A 13,068-nucleotide genomic window follows, 5' to 3' on the forward strand; every position below is an offset into this window, starting at 1 on the left:
ATTGGCAGGATGATTTGCCAACTTAATCCCTTCTCTAAAAATGATTTACACCACATAGTTTCTCCCTTCCAACAATTGCATGATCTCCTCACGTGTTCAGCTATGCACCAAGGTGGCTTCCATATTTCCTCTATAATCTTCTTCATGAGCATCAAATCAGTTTGAACACACACATTTTAATCTTGCAATATGAGTTTTATCATCTTTTCTTCTTTTTTTTCTTCTATACCCACTATGAGTAGCTAGATTCTCACTAGAGTTCTAACCCAACCCTAGAGTGTAAACCTAATGGGTGTTTGATTTATGGCTTGTTTATGATTAGGTGTTTATTATTTAGCTTTGTTCTTGCTTTTAGTTGTAGAATTAATGGTTGAAAACATTAGTTCATGCCTATTTGACTTGGTGTATACTTGAGAAAGAGAGACTTAGTCTAGGAAAACTTGGCTATAAAGAAACTGGGACAAAATCAAGAGATTGATAGTCCAATTAAAGGGTTGAACCTAGAGATAGTAAGACCCGACTTGAGCATTTTATCAACTATTTTTTTCAATACCCATTTGGACTTGAGAAAGCAAAATTAGGAAAAATCACTCTTTTACCGAGAGGTATTGAGTGGGTACTTGAGTCTTGATAGCTATAATACACCCCGACCAATAAAACAAGCTTTATAGTTTACAACCCATTAGGAAAACACCTAGGTGAAGGTCATAGCCCTAGGCCGTTTACATTATTTGAAAATAACAACAAAAACAATTTCTTAGTTTTAATTATTTATCTTGCAGTCTTAGTTTAAACTAGACCTAGAATCAACCTTTTTTGGGGAAGTGTAATTTAAGATAGTTCAAGATCATTCACTGTAATATATACCTCTAAATCCCATTCGTATAGCTACCTCTGGAATTCAAACCCGACTCTCTATCGGGTATTACTATTGCATCGACCATTTCATAACCTCAAATAGAGGTGTGAATTGGAGAGATCAATTTTGGCGCCGTTGCCGGGGAGCTAAAAATGGATTTAGCTATATATTTGGTTTTGTATATGAATTGTCTTCTTTTACTTCTGTGTTACTAATCTTTTTTGTGAAACAATTGTTGGTGCAACAATGGCTCTCAACAACAATGATCCACTCGAAAACATTCCTATGAGGGATGTGGACGTGGAAGATGACCAAGTTGAAGAGGTTCCACTTGAACCTCAAGCAAATAGACGAGGCCGACCACCTCAAGACAACGTTCTCGTTCCACCCCCACCTCCACAAAGAGTGGCTCCACACTGGGTGTTGCCAAATGAAGGGTATGCAAATGCCATAGTCCCGCCTTGCATTAGGGTGGGTAACTTTCAAATCACGAATGTTATGCTCACATTGCTAGAGCAACAGGGTTTCTTCACTGGGGCTCTAAATCAAAATGTGTACAAATACTTGAAGAGGTTTGTGGACACTTGTTGGGTGAGAAAATAGACAAATATCTCCGAGAATGCTTTAAGGTTGAGGCTATTTACTTTCTATCTATGGGTAAAGCCTTAGATTGGTTAGAGAGACTGCCAAACCATTCCATCCATACATGGGATGTGTTAGCAGAGATATTTATTTCCAAGTTCTTTTCTCCCGGGCATATGGCTACTCTTAGAGACGAGATTCTAGCATTCAAAAGATATGGGAGAGGCATAAAACTATGGTGAAAGAGTGCCCAAACAGTGACATGACGGAGGCTATGATTCACAAACTTTCGATCGGGGGATAAATACTACCAATCAATGTGTGGTCAACCAACTTGCCGGTGGAAATTTCATGACAACGCCATCTATAGAAGCTTGTAAGATTTTAGATGAGCTGGTATATACTTCATCGGCATGGCAAAGTAGAGCAAATGTTCCTCAAGGTGATCCAAATGTGATTCACCTACATAAAGAATTGCATGATCATGGGAAATCAATTGCCAAGTTGACCACCACAATGAATCAATTAGCCAAGGCTCAACTTCAACAAGTGCAGGGTCCTAAGTAAGTCAATGCAATGGAGGGAGTTAGTATGATGGTAAATAAGAGAAGGAAAAAGGGTCCACAAGTGTAAAACCATGTGGAAAAATATGTGCATGAAGATAGTGGGTTTGATCAAGATGAATCTTATAATATATAAGATGAGGAATTACAATATGTGAACAACTTCCAATGGCAAAGAAACAACTCTCAAGGCCCGAATCAACAACAATATCAACCTCAAGGTAACCAAGGGAATTGGAATTCTAGCAAACCAAGTAATTCAAATGGTGGTAACAATCAAAGTAATTGGAAGAGTAATAACAATCAAGGTAATTGGAATGGTCAGAATAACAAAGGTAATTGGAGTGACAATAATCAGGGATACAGGGAAGGCAACAACCAAGGGGGATGGAACAATAATCAAGGCAATCGAGGGTCGGATTTTCAAAGGCCCCCGATGTATCAACAACCGAGCAACCTACCTCCTTATCCTTCCCATGGTCCAAGTTCTTCCAATAATGAGATGAGACGAATTGAGAATATGTTCAAACAAATGATGGAGAAGAATGCCGACTCCGATGCTCAACTAGCCTCACATAGCACTTCAATTCGCAACTTGAAAGTTCAATTAGGGCAAATCTCTCAAGCTTTAAACACCCATCCTAAGGGGGGACTACCTAGTGAAATCGTGGTGAACCCAAAGGGTGGGAACAACACGGGACATGACGTGGCCATTACTACAAGGAGTGGAAAAGGTGGGGATAAACCCACCTCAAGTCAAAGGAAACTTGTGTATGAGCAAGTGGTACAAGAAGATGATATTCCGAACAATGAGGTGTAAGCAAATGAAGAAGTGAGGATTGATATTGATGACAAAAGGCTAATGCACCAATTCCTAGGCCTCCTCCTCCATATCCTCAAAGGCTTTCCAAGAAAAACAGCAAGAATCAATTCTAAAAGTTCATTGACATGATGAAGAGTCTATCCATCAATGTTCCATTAGTTGAAGCTTCAAAGCAAATGCCCGGTTATGCAAAGTTCACGAAGGATTTGGTGACAAAGAAGTGGTCAACGACTTGTGAAACTAAAAATATGAATCATCAAGTGAGTGCAATTGTGCATTCAATGGCTCCTCAATTTGAAGATCCCGGTTCTTTCACAATCCATTGTACCATTGGAAGTGTCGAGTTTGCTAAAGCTATTTATGATCTCGGGTCAAGTATCAATTTGATTCCCTATTCGGTATTCAAGACTTTAGGAATTGGGCAAGCAAGATCCACATATATGAGATTACAAATGGCGGATCGTACCATGAAGAGACCACTGGGATTGATTGATGATGTCTTGGTTGGTGTTGATAAATTCATTCTTCCGGCAAATTTTGCCATTCTTGATTGTGAGGTTGATTATGAGGTGCCGATTATTCTTGGGAAACCTTTCCTTGCTACGGGAAAGGCTCTAGTTGATGAGGTGTGTGTAAGTCTATGAGGAAACTCAATAGAAATGAGGTGTGTTCTTTCATGGATTTGTTGACCAATGTGATTGTGGATGAAGCAAGCGCTGTGATGAAAGTTGATGATACATTGGAGGCCGTCTTGATCAATTGTGATGATGAAGAAATGGAGGGTTACGTGGAATGTGTGAACTCTTTGCAAGGGATGGGGTCGTACACTTATGAGCTCCGCAAATTGTCCTTGGATCTTGAAAATAGAACTACTCATCCAACAAAGCCTTCAATTGAGGAGCCTCCCATCTTGGAGTTGAAGTCGTTGCCTCCACATCTTTAATATTAATTTCTTGGCCCTTCTTTTACTTTACTAGTTATTCTTTTCTCTTGTTTGACAACCGTACAGGTAGATTCAACATTGGCGGTGCTACAAAAGAGGAGAAGGCTATTGGATGAAAATTGGCGGATATTCGGGCAATAAGCCCCGCATTTTGCGTGCACAAGATTAACTTGGAGGAAGGTGCCAAACCATCTATTGAACATCAAAGGAAACTCAATGAAGCCATGCAAAAGGTTTTCAAAATGAGATCATCAAGTGTTTGAATGTCGGGGTTTTGAACCCTATTTCCGATAGTTCGTGGACTTCTCCGGTTCAATGTGTCCCAAAGATAGGGGCCATGACCGTGGTTACCAATGATAAGAATGAGTTGAATACTACAAGAAAGGTAACCGAGTGGAGAGTGTGTATGGACTATCACAAGCTCAACAAAGTCACAAGGAACGATCACTTCCCACTTACCTTCCTAGATCAAATGCAAGATAGATTGGCCGGCCGTGCTTTCTATTGTTTCGTTGATGGATATTCAGGCTACAACCAAATTCTTATTTCTCCATAGGATCAAGAGAAAACTACTTTCACATGTTCCTATGGTACTTTTGCATTCTCGCAGATGCCATTTGGGGTGTGCAATTCACCGGCAACTTTTCAAAGGTGTATGATGGCTGTCTTCAAGGACATTGTGGAGGATTACCTTGAAGTCTTCATGGATGACTTTTTGGTGGTTGTGAATTCTTTTGATGATTGTCTACCAAACTTTGATAAAGTGTTGGCAAGATGTGAAGAAACAAACTTGGTACTCAATTGGGAGAAATGTATTTTCATGGTCGAGGAGGTCATTGTCCGTGGCCACAAGATCTCAAAGAATGACATTGAAGTCGACAAGGCAAAGATTGAGGTGATTTCTAAACTTCTACCTCCAACTTCAGTCAAAGGCGTGCAGAGTTTCTTAGGCCACGATGGATTTTACTGGCGTTTCATCAAGGATTTCTCTAAAGTGGTGAACCCATTGTGAAAGCATTTGGAGAAAGATGCCAGGTTTCATTTCAATTATGATTGCATGAGAGTCTTTGAATTGCTAAAGCTCAAGTTGACTACTACTCCCATCATCACCTCTTTAAATTGGAGTGTTTCTTTCTAGCTAATGTGAGATTCAAGTAATGTAGCGGTAGGGCTGTTTTGGGGCAACACATCAACAAAATCTTTCATCTGGCCTATTATTCAAGCAGGACCATGAATGGTGCCCAAGTCAACTACACCGTTATAGTGAAAGAACTTCTTGCCATTGTGTTTGCTATTGAGAAGTTTTGCTCGTACTTGATGGGTGCAAAAGTGATTGTTCATACAGATCATGTGGCACTTCGTTATCTTATGAGCAAGAAAGATTCAAAAGCCCGGTTGATGAGATGGGTACTTCTATTGCAAGAGTTTGATATAGACATTTAATACCCAAAAAAAAAGTGAAAACCAAGTGGCGGACCACTTGTATCGTTTGGAGGAGGAGGGGAGGCTGCATGATGGCCTTGAAATCAATGACTCTTTCCCTGATGAACAACTCTTTGCTATTTCATTGAAAGAGGTGCCATGGTTCGCCGAACTATCCAATTATCTTGTGAGTGGTATCACTCCGGTTGAGTTCTCTTCAAACCAAAGGAAGAAGCTCAAACGGGATTGTCAAGACTACTATTGGGATGAACCATACCTTTTCCGGATATTTACGGATGGATTTATTATAAGATGTGTACTGGTTGAGGAACAAGTTGAAATTCTTGGGGCTTATCATTCTTCACCTTATGGTGGTCACCATGGTAGAGCAAGAACAACGGTCAAAATGTTAAGTTGCGGTTTCTATTGGACCAATCTCTATAAGGATGCAAGTGATCTTGTAAAGCATTGTGATGAATGTCAAAGGTCCGGTGAAATCTCATAGAAAAATGAAATTCCTCTCACCACCATATTGGAGATTGATATTTTTGATATGTGGGGTATTGACTTCATGGGTCCTTTTGTGAGTTCTTGTGGAAACGCCTACATATTGGTCGCGGTCGATTATGTGTCCAAATGACTCGAGGCCATTGCTTTTCCCAATAATGAAGCAAGAAGTGTGGTGACATTTTTGAAGAAGAATATTTTTACAAGATTTGGTACTCCAAGGGCTATCATAAGTAATGGGGGATCACATTTTTGCAACAAAGCTTTTGATACCTTACTCACTAAGTATGGTGTCGCTCATAACGTCATGACCCCCTATCATCCTCAAGCAAGCGGTCAAGTGGAAGTCTCCAACTGGGAGATAAAGAGTATCTTGTCCATATTGAACGCTAACTGGACTGATTAGTCCAAGAAACTTGATGATGATTTATGGGCTTATAGGAAAACTTACAAAACACCTATATGTCTCCATACTAGTTGGTGTTCGGGAAAGCTTGTCATCTTCCAATGGAACTTGAGCACAAAGCCAAGTGGGCTTTAAAGAAGTTGAATCTTGAGTGGGATGTCAACGCCAACTTAAGGGTGCACAATTGAATGAGTTAGATGAGTTTTAGTACCATGCATTCACATGTTCGTCCTTATACGAGGAGAAGATAAATTACCTCCATGACAAGTACATTTGGAACAAGGAGTTTGAAGAAGGTGATCTTGTGTTGTTTGTTACATTCTTGGTTACAGATATTTCCAGGAAAGTTGAAGTCTAAATGGAGTGGCCTGTTCGAGGTTGTAGGTGTGACATCCTTTAGTGCATTGGATTTGAAGAATACAAATGATGAGGTGTTTAGAGTCAATGATCATCGGGTGAAGCACTATCTAGGAAAAGTTGGTGATGGCCACATCGTGGCGGTAATTCATTTCAAGTGATGATGGTAATCTGCATCGTGCCATGGTGTTAAATCAGACACTTCTTGGGAGACAACCCATATTTTGTTTTCTTTTTTTCTACTTCTTCTTTAGATATATCTTATTTTGTGCTAACTGGTTTTGAAGTGTGTTGCAGAGTGTGATTTACAGGGACTGTGCTAAAACATTTTGGCTAAGTATGGAAAAAGTGCGGACTGCACATTTATTGTGTGGACCACACAATTTGGAATGCCACAACAGAAGAGGATCTATGGCCGCACAATTCTTGTGCGGACCGCACAACTGGAAATCAAAAACTGCACACTCTCTGAAGTTTGCTTGTCAAAAAAATGGCCAAAGTGCGGCTCCACAAGCAAATGTGCGGTCTGCACCAAAATCTGTGGCCGCACTTAAACATGTGTGTACTGCAGATCATCAAAAGAAAAATGTACATCAGGCAACAAAGTGCGGACCGCAGACAGAATTCTACGGCCGCACTCTGCTCTTGAACCTTTGGCAAATCACATTAAGTATAAATAGTAGCCTTCTCACTACTATTGAAACTTTACGAACTCTGAGAAATTAAAACAAAGGCAAACACATTGCACTCAACTAATTCACTCATCTGACACTTAGTTCCTCATCTTTGATCATTCCTTAACACTTTCATCACCGGTATGTTCATATCACCTTTCGATTTTTTTTAATTTTCTTAATTTAGCTTATATTTTTTTAGTTAGTTTAGACCAATTGTTAAAGTCATAATCATATAGGCTGTAATTTGTGTTGGCTAACTTCCTATTTACTATATGAGGGATGGGTATTTAATTTGTCATGATTAATTTCTACTACCATGTCAAATTTGTGCGCAAAATTAGAAACTTTAAGTTTACTGCACGATTGATTTTGAATTGTGCAGCCGCACAAGAAATTGTGCGGTCCGCAAATTAGTAGGCAAGGGCATTGGTGTAGTATGATTGTGCCGACCACACTTGAAAATGTGTGATCCGCAGAAATTCAGCTGTGGCCGAAGAAAGGTGTGTGCGGCCGCAGATCAAGCAATTCTTTGTCTTCAGAGAATTATCATTTTTGAAGTCCTAATGCGTGGCCGCACTCAAAATTGTGCGGCACACATTTCAATTATGCAGTCGCACTAAAACTTGTGCGGACCGCAGAATCACCACTACGACTGCACTTTCAAATTGTGTGGTCCACACAACCCCATCTATGGCAGCACTAAAAAATGTGCGGACCGCACTTCCCTACACTACATATTGTTTTATTCTGCAACTATCTGCTATTCTGAGCTTGATCTACAATCGATTCCATTTGCTATCTATTGCAGAAAATGGTTAGATCTTGAGTACGTGATGATACATGAAAGGGGAAGGGTGAACTCTCCTGAGTCCGAGGCAGGGGTACCCTACCACTCTCCATGCAAAGGGTTATTGCCAAAAAGGTAATAGCCAGGAGAGCTCCTAAACCTACCGAGTCTTGTTCATGTGTCCCGTCTAGGGAATCATCGGAGGGAGACTTTGTGCAAGAGCAACCTGATTCTCAATTACAACCAGAATAGCTTCAAGGGAGATTTTAGCTAAGAGATGAGCCTTCCACCTCAGCAAGCACTTCTGAGGGTTCGAAAGATAATAGTTAGGGTTCAGAGACCTCATCTAGTCATGCCCCAGATGCATTAGCTACTACAGTTGATGATGATGATGTTCCAGATGATGGTCGATGAGGTGATACTAGAGTTTCCGACCTTGAGAGGTCGAAGAAGAAAGAAGTTAGGAAAATAGGTTTCTGAGCCTGACGACATTCAACAGGTTCCAAGAGTGGTGGCCTCGGAGATTTCTCACTCTTGAGCATCATTTTGTATTGAAAGACTTGGATATGTACAACCCAAATGTGTCAAGACAATTCTGGGAGAGAAAAGGGTGGACATGGTTCACTCAGAGAGTGGTGGATGCCAAGGAGAACTTGGTCTGAGAATTCTACGCCAGTGTGGCACATATCAAGAAGGGGACCAAAGTGACTAAAGTGAGGAACTTAAAAGTTAGATTTGATCAGTGCACCCTGAACACATATTTGGGGTCCAAGGATGTGGATCTGGTGCAATATTTGGAGAAGTTCACACTGGGTGATGCAGCTCGCCCTCGGCTAGCTAAGATTTTGGCAGTTCCAGGACCACCACCACCATGGATCACATTAGGGGTTCCTATTCAGTGGAACACCCTGAACTTTCAAGCAAAAGGGTGGAAGACCTTTGTGTACAGCCGACTAGATCCATACCAGAATGAAAACAATCTCCCAATTCTGAGGGCAGTTCTAGTTGCTTCCATCATGGCCGAGTACCCAATAAATGTGGGTACCATCATGTCGACTAACATGTGTCTGGTTGGTAGGCAGGATGACCGCTCCTACTTATATCCAAAAACTATCACGGAGTATCTTACGGATACGGGGGTGGAGTCTAAGAGTTTTGACACAAAGGTTCGGGCAAAGAAGTCCTTCACATGGTACTCTCTGAAGGACCCAAAGAACCCAAAGAACCCAAAGAACAAGGGTCAGCTGCCTATTACCATAGGCCAGTCTGATGAGCCTTCAATGGTAGTTATATATTCAGATGACAGGCCAACCACTGCAGCCGGGCCTTCCACCAGTACAGCTGCCATGCCTCCACCTCTATCTTCAGTGCCGTCAACATCAGTTTCCTCCATTTTTACTCATATTTCGGTGCCTATGCCTACTCATCCACTTTCTCTATTGCGAGTCTCCCAAATACTGGTGAGCCTCAACAACTAGATGCAGAGAGCTACTACAAAGATGTCTAAGCCTATCCAGTGTTCTTGCAGCACAAACATCAATCTTGTCACCCTAAATTCCTCCGATAGTGGAGGACACTTTGAAGAAGATATTGGAGAACCAGAAAACCATCATGCACACTTTGGTGGCACATGTAGAAACAATTGAGGAGCTTGGGAAGAAAGTGAAGAAGATGAGAAAATCCCAAGCATCCAAGAATTCAGTGGACAGATTGAGGAGAGAGGACACAATGAAAGCAGCCGCTGGAGACCTTCCATTTGATTTGCTGATGGAGACAGCTCCAGCAGCACCAGTAGACACAACAGCACCATCAGCACCAGTGGCACCAGCTGGCTAGTTTGAGGAGCCAAACCTCGTTGCCCACATTGCTGAGGCAGTGCGACAAATGTTTGCCAACCCAGATACTCCCCGAGTAGATGATGGTAAGGTCCAGTTGGAGGAGCCTGAGGGCGGTGATGCTACTATGGACACAGAGACCACATAGAGAGTTCTCTTTACTCTTTCCCTTCCTTATTCTTATTTTGTTAAGCATTGGGGACAATGCTTATTCTTATTAGAGGGGGTGGAGTTTATTTGATTTGATATTTGACATTGGCCTATAATAATTGATAACATTTTATTTTTCTTTTCATTATGTACATATTCTTCTCCTTCTCTATTGATGTATATATTTTCTTTCTTCCTCCCTCATTTTATGTATTCATTTATTCTTTCAGTGGCTTACTTTGTAGCTTCTTTATTTTGTTTTTTTAGTAGTCAATGTTTAAGTTAATAGTTTCTTGTTTACTTTAATAGCTTCTTTTCATGTTTAAGTTGTCAATAAGCCTTTGGTTTTCTTAATTCCGTGGTTCTTTCCAAAGCTGGTTTTTGTGAACCGGGTGACTCTTTCCAACAATGGATGGAGTGACAACCTTCTTAAGGGATTGAGTTCGTTTTTGATATTTAGGTAAGAATAGTAGTAATAATGAGTAAGAGGACCTAATTGAGTCAGACTAGAAGAGTGAAGAAAGCTTCACTTGGTACCAACACATTTAACTACGTGCTTATGATTAAAAACAAGTTCTTGGAAAGAAATAGCTCTAGTTAGTGACCTTCTGACTCTTGTGTTGACTTAAGCAATCATCGAGTAGTTTAGTCGAACCATTAGTGATTTTCAATCTTGAATATGGTTGTTGTGGGCCCTCAACTCTATCCTCTTTAACAATCTAGCTGTGTGAGAGGTGAGATGTTTTGTTACAAATCCAAGTTCCCGTGCGAATGGTCTAGAACTTGCCCCGAATGTGTTTTAGGCAAAATTTTATGTTTTGCTTGGCTTGAGAAGTGGTTGTAGGCTCTCCTTGACCGGTTTAAAATTTTCCATGTCCCACAAATGTTGCGATCTCTAATCAACCCATTTGATCCTAAGACCTTTCTCATTTGATAACCACGTTACAAGCATTTACCCGTTTTGTAGTGACCCTTTCTTGACACCCGAGCTTTTCTTAACACTCTTGAGAAACATTGGCTAAAACATAAGTTTGGGGGAGAGACGAGGAGTTTGAAAGTGGTATCAAGTCAAAAAAAGAGAAAAGAAATGAATAAAAGGAAAGGTAAACAAAAAGAAAGAAAGAACAAACAAAAAATGCAAAAAGAAAGTGAATAAGTTGAATAGTTGAAGGGATTCAAAGAAAAGCAACGATGCAAAGTGTGGAGAAAACAAAAAAGCAGAAAATGAATATCATGACCAAGAAAGAGTGATGTTATGACTCTCTAGTTCCCCTATGGTAAAAGAAAATGCCTCAAAGAGTCGGCAAAACATGCCAAAAAGAGAAAATGGAGTGCTTAAGGAAAGATGAACCCGTTCTATTCCAAAATATCCTACCTTAGTCCAAAAGCCTTCATTACAGTCCGAAAATGCCCTACGTGATTTTAAGCCGAGTGAACTTACATTAGTGGTGATTTACATGAGGGTCAAGCAGATGGTTACTTAGAGTCATACTTCTGACATTCTTTTGAGAGAGATGAGCGAACTTTTCACAAATCTTTGAATTGACTTCTATATTCTTAAGTGAGATATGCTAACAGAGATTAGAAAAGGAAGAGTATGGGATCCACAATAACCTACATAAAAGAGCAATCTTCCTTGATGAATAAAATCAACTCTTGATGCTCAAGTGTCATTAGAACTATTTTTGCTTAAAACATCAAATCGTTACCTTGTTGATACTTCATAAGTATTATGGGTAATTGTTGGTCCCAATTGATGTGTGATTGATACATCTTAGATTATCTAGAATAGCTCTTAACTTGTGGAGTTAGGAATTACCTTATTTTCTTGAGGACAAGCAAAAGCTGCTTAAGTTTGGGATTGATAAGTGGGGATTTTGACCACTTATTAGCACCTTCTAGCTTTTATTTTAGTCTAAAAGTGTTTAATTGTATTCCCGAAAACCGATGAAATATGCTTAGTTGCAGGAGTATTGGAAAATGAGCCCCTAAGATAAAATCCAGCTCAAGAAGGAGTGATCTGAACTCAAAGAGAAAATCAGGCACAAAAGCTCAAGTGCGCACCACAGATTTTTATCTGCGGCCGCAGAATGTGAAGGAAAATATATCAGATTCCTAGTGCAAAATGCGGACCTCACATGAAAGTGCGGTTGTAGAAGCTCAGAGATTTTGCATTTCAGGATTAAAGGAAATGCGGACCGCACAATTATTGTGCGGCCGCAGAAGTCGGCTATGCGGCCGCACTAAGAAATATGCGGTCCGTAGAACAGCCCTATGCGGTCTCACCCAGAATTGTGCGGACCACAGAATATGAGAGATGCGGCCACATTTTAGAATTGTGCGGCCACAGATTCAAGTCCTGTCAAGACTGAAGAAAAGTGCGGATCGCACATGGAATTGTTCGGCCGCAGAACCTCCGAAAGGGCATTTTTATCAAAACATTCCAGCTTTGTATAAATAGAATAGTTTCATAAAATTAGGTCAAGTTTTGAATATTTAACCATTTTTCCTTGCTTCTTTAGGCAACTTTAGTTTCTTTTGGTGATTTAACATTGAATTTTTACATTTTAATCTTAAAATATGAGTTTTATTATTTTTTCTTCTTTGTTTTATTCTGTACCCTCTATGAGTAGCTAGATTCTTACTAGGGTTATGACCCAACCCTAGAATGCAAACCTAATGGGTTATGGCTTGTTTATGGTTGGGTGTTTATTATTTAGCCTTGTTCTTGCTTTTAATTGTAGAATTAATAGTTGGAAACATTAGTTCATGCCTATTTGACTTGGTCTTTACTTAAGAAAGAGATACTTAATCTAGGAAAACTTGGCTAACAAGAAATTGGGACAAAATCAAGAGATTGATAGTCCTAATTAAAGCGTTGAAACTAGAGATAGTAAAATCCGACTTGAGCGTTTTATCAACTGTTTTGTTCAATACCCATTTGGACTTGAGAAATACAAATTGGGCAAAATCACTCTCTTACCGAGAAGAATTGAGTGGGTACTTGAGTTTTGATGGCTATAATACACCCCGACCAACAAAACAAGCTTTAAAATTTACAACCCCTTAGGAAAATACCTAGGTGAAGGCCATAGCCCCTTCCTTTTACATTATTTGAAAATAACAACAAAAATTTTTTTTAGTTTCAATTATTTAT

The 13,068-nt window shown here is 40.0% G+C and overlaps 1 protein-coding gene across 1 annotated transcript; it reads left to right on the top strand.

The window, feature by feature from the left end:
* Positions 1-2,952: 2,952 nt before the first annotated feature.
* On the top strand, positions 2,953-3,471 carry LOC138877639 (uncharacterized). The gene has a single exon (XM_070157264.1). The coding sequence runs from the start codon at positions 2,953-2,955 to the stop codon at positions 3,469-3,471; it is 519 nt and encodes a 172-aa protein (XP_070013365.1).
* Positions 3,472-13,068: the final 9,597 nt, after the last annotated feature.

The sequence above is a fragment of the Nicotiana sylvestris genome, chromosome 9 (genome assembly GCF_000393655.2).
Source record: "Nicotiana sylvestris chromosome 9, ASM39365v2, whole genome shotgun sequence".
NCBI lineage: Eukaryota > Viridiplantae > Streptophyta > Magnoliopsida > Solanales > Solanaceae > Nicotiana > Nicotiana sylvestris.

Excerpts from the sequence above, each read along its gene's own strand:
- LOC138877639 (XM_070157264.1), top strand. The coding sequence starts at position 2,953 with ATGATGAAGAGTCTATCCATCAATGTTCCATTAGTTGAAGCTTCAAAG.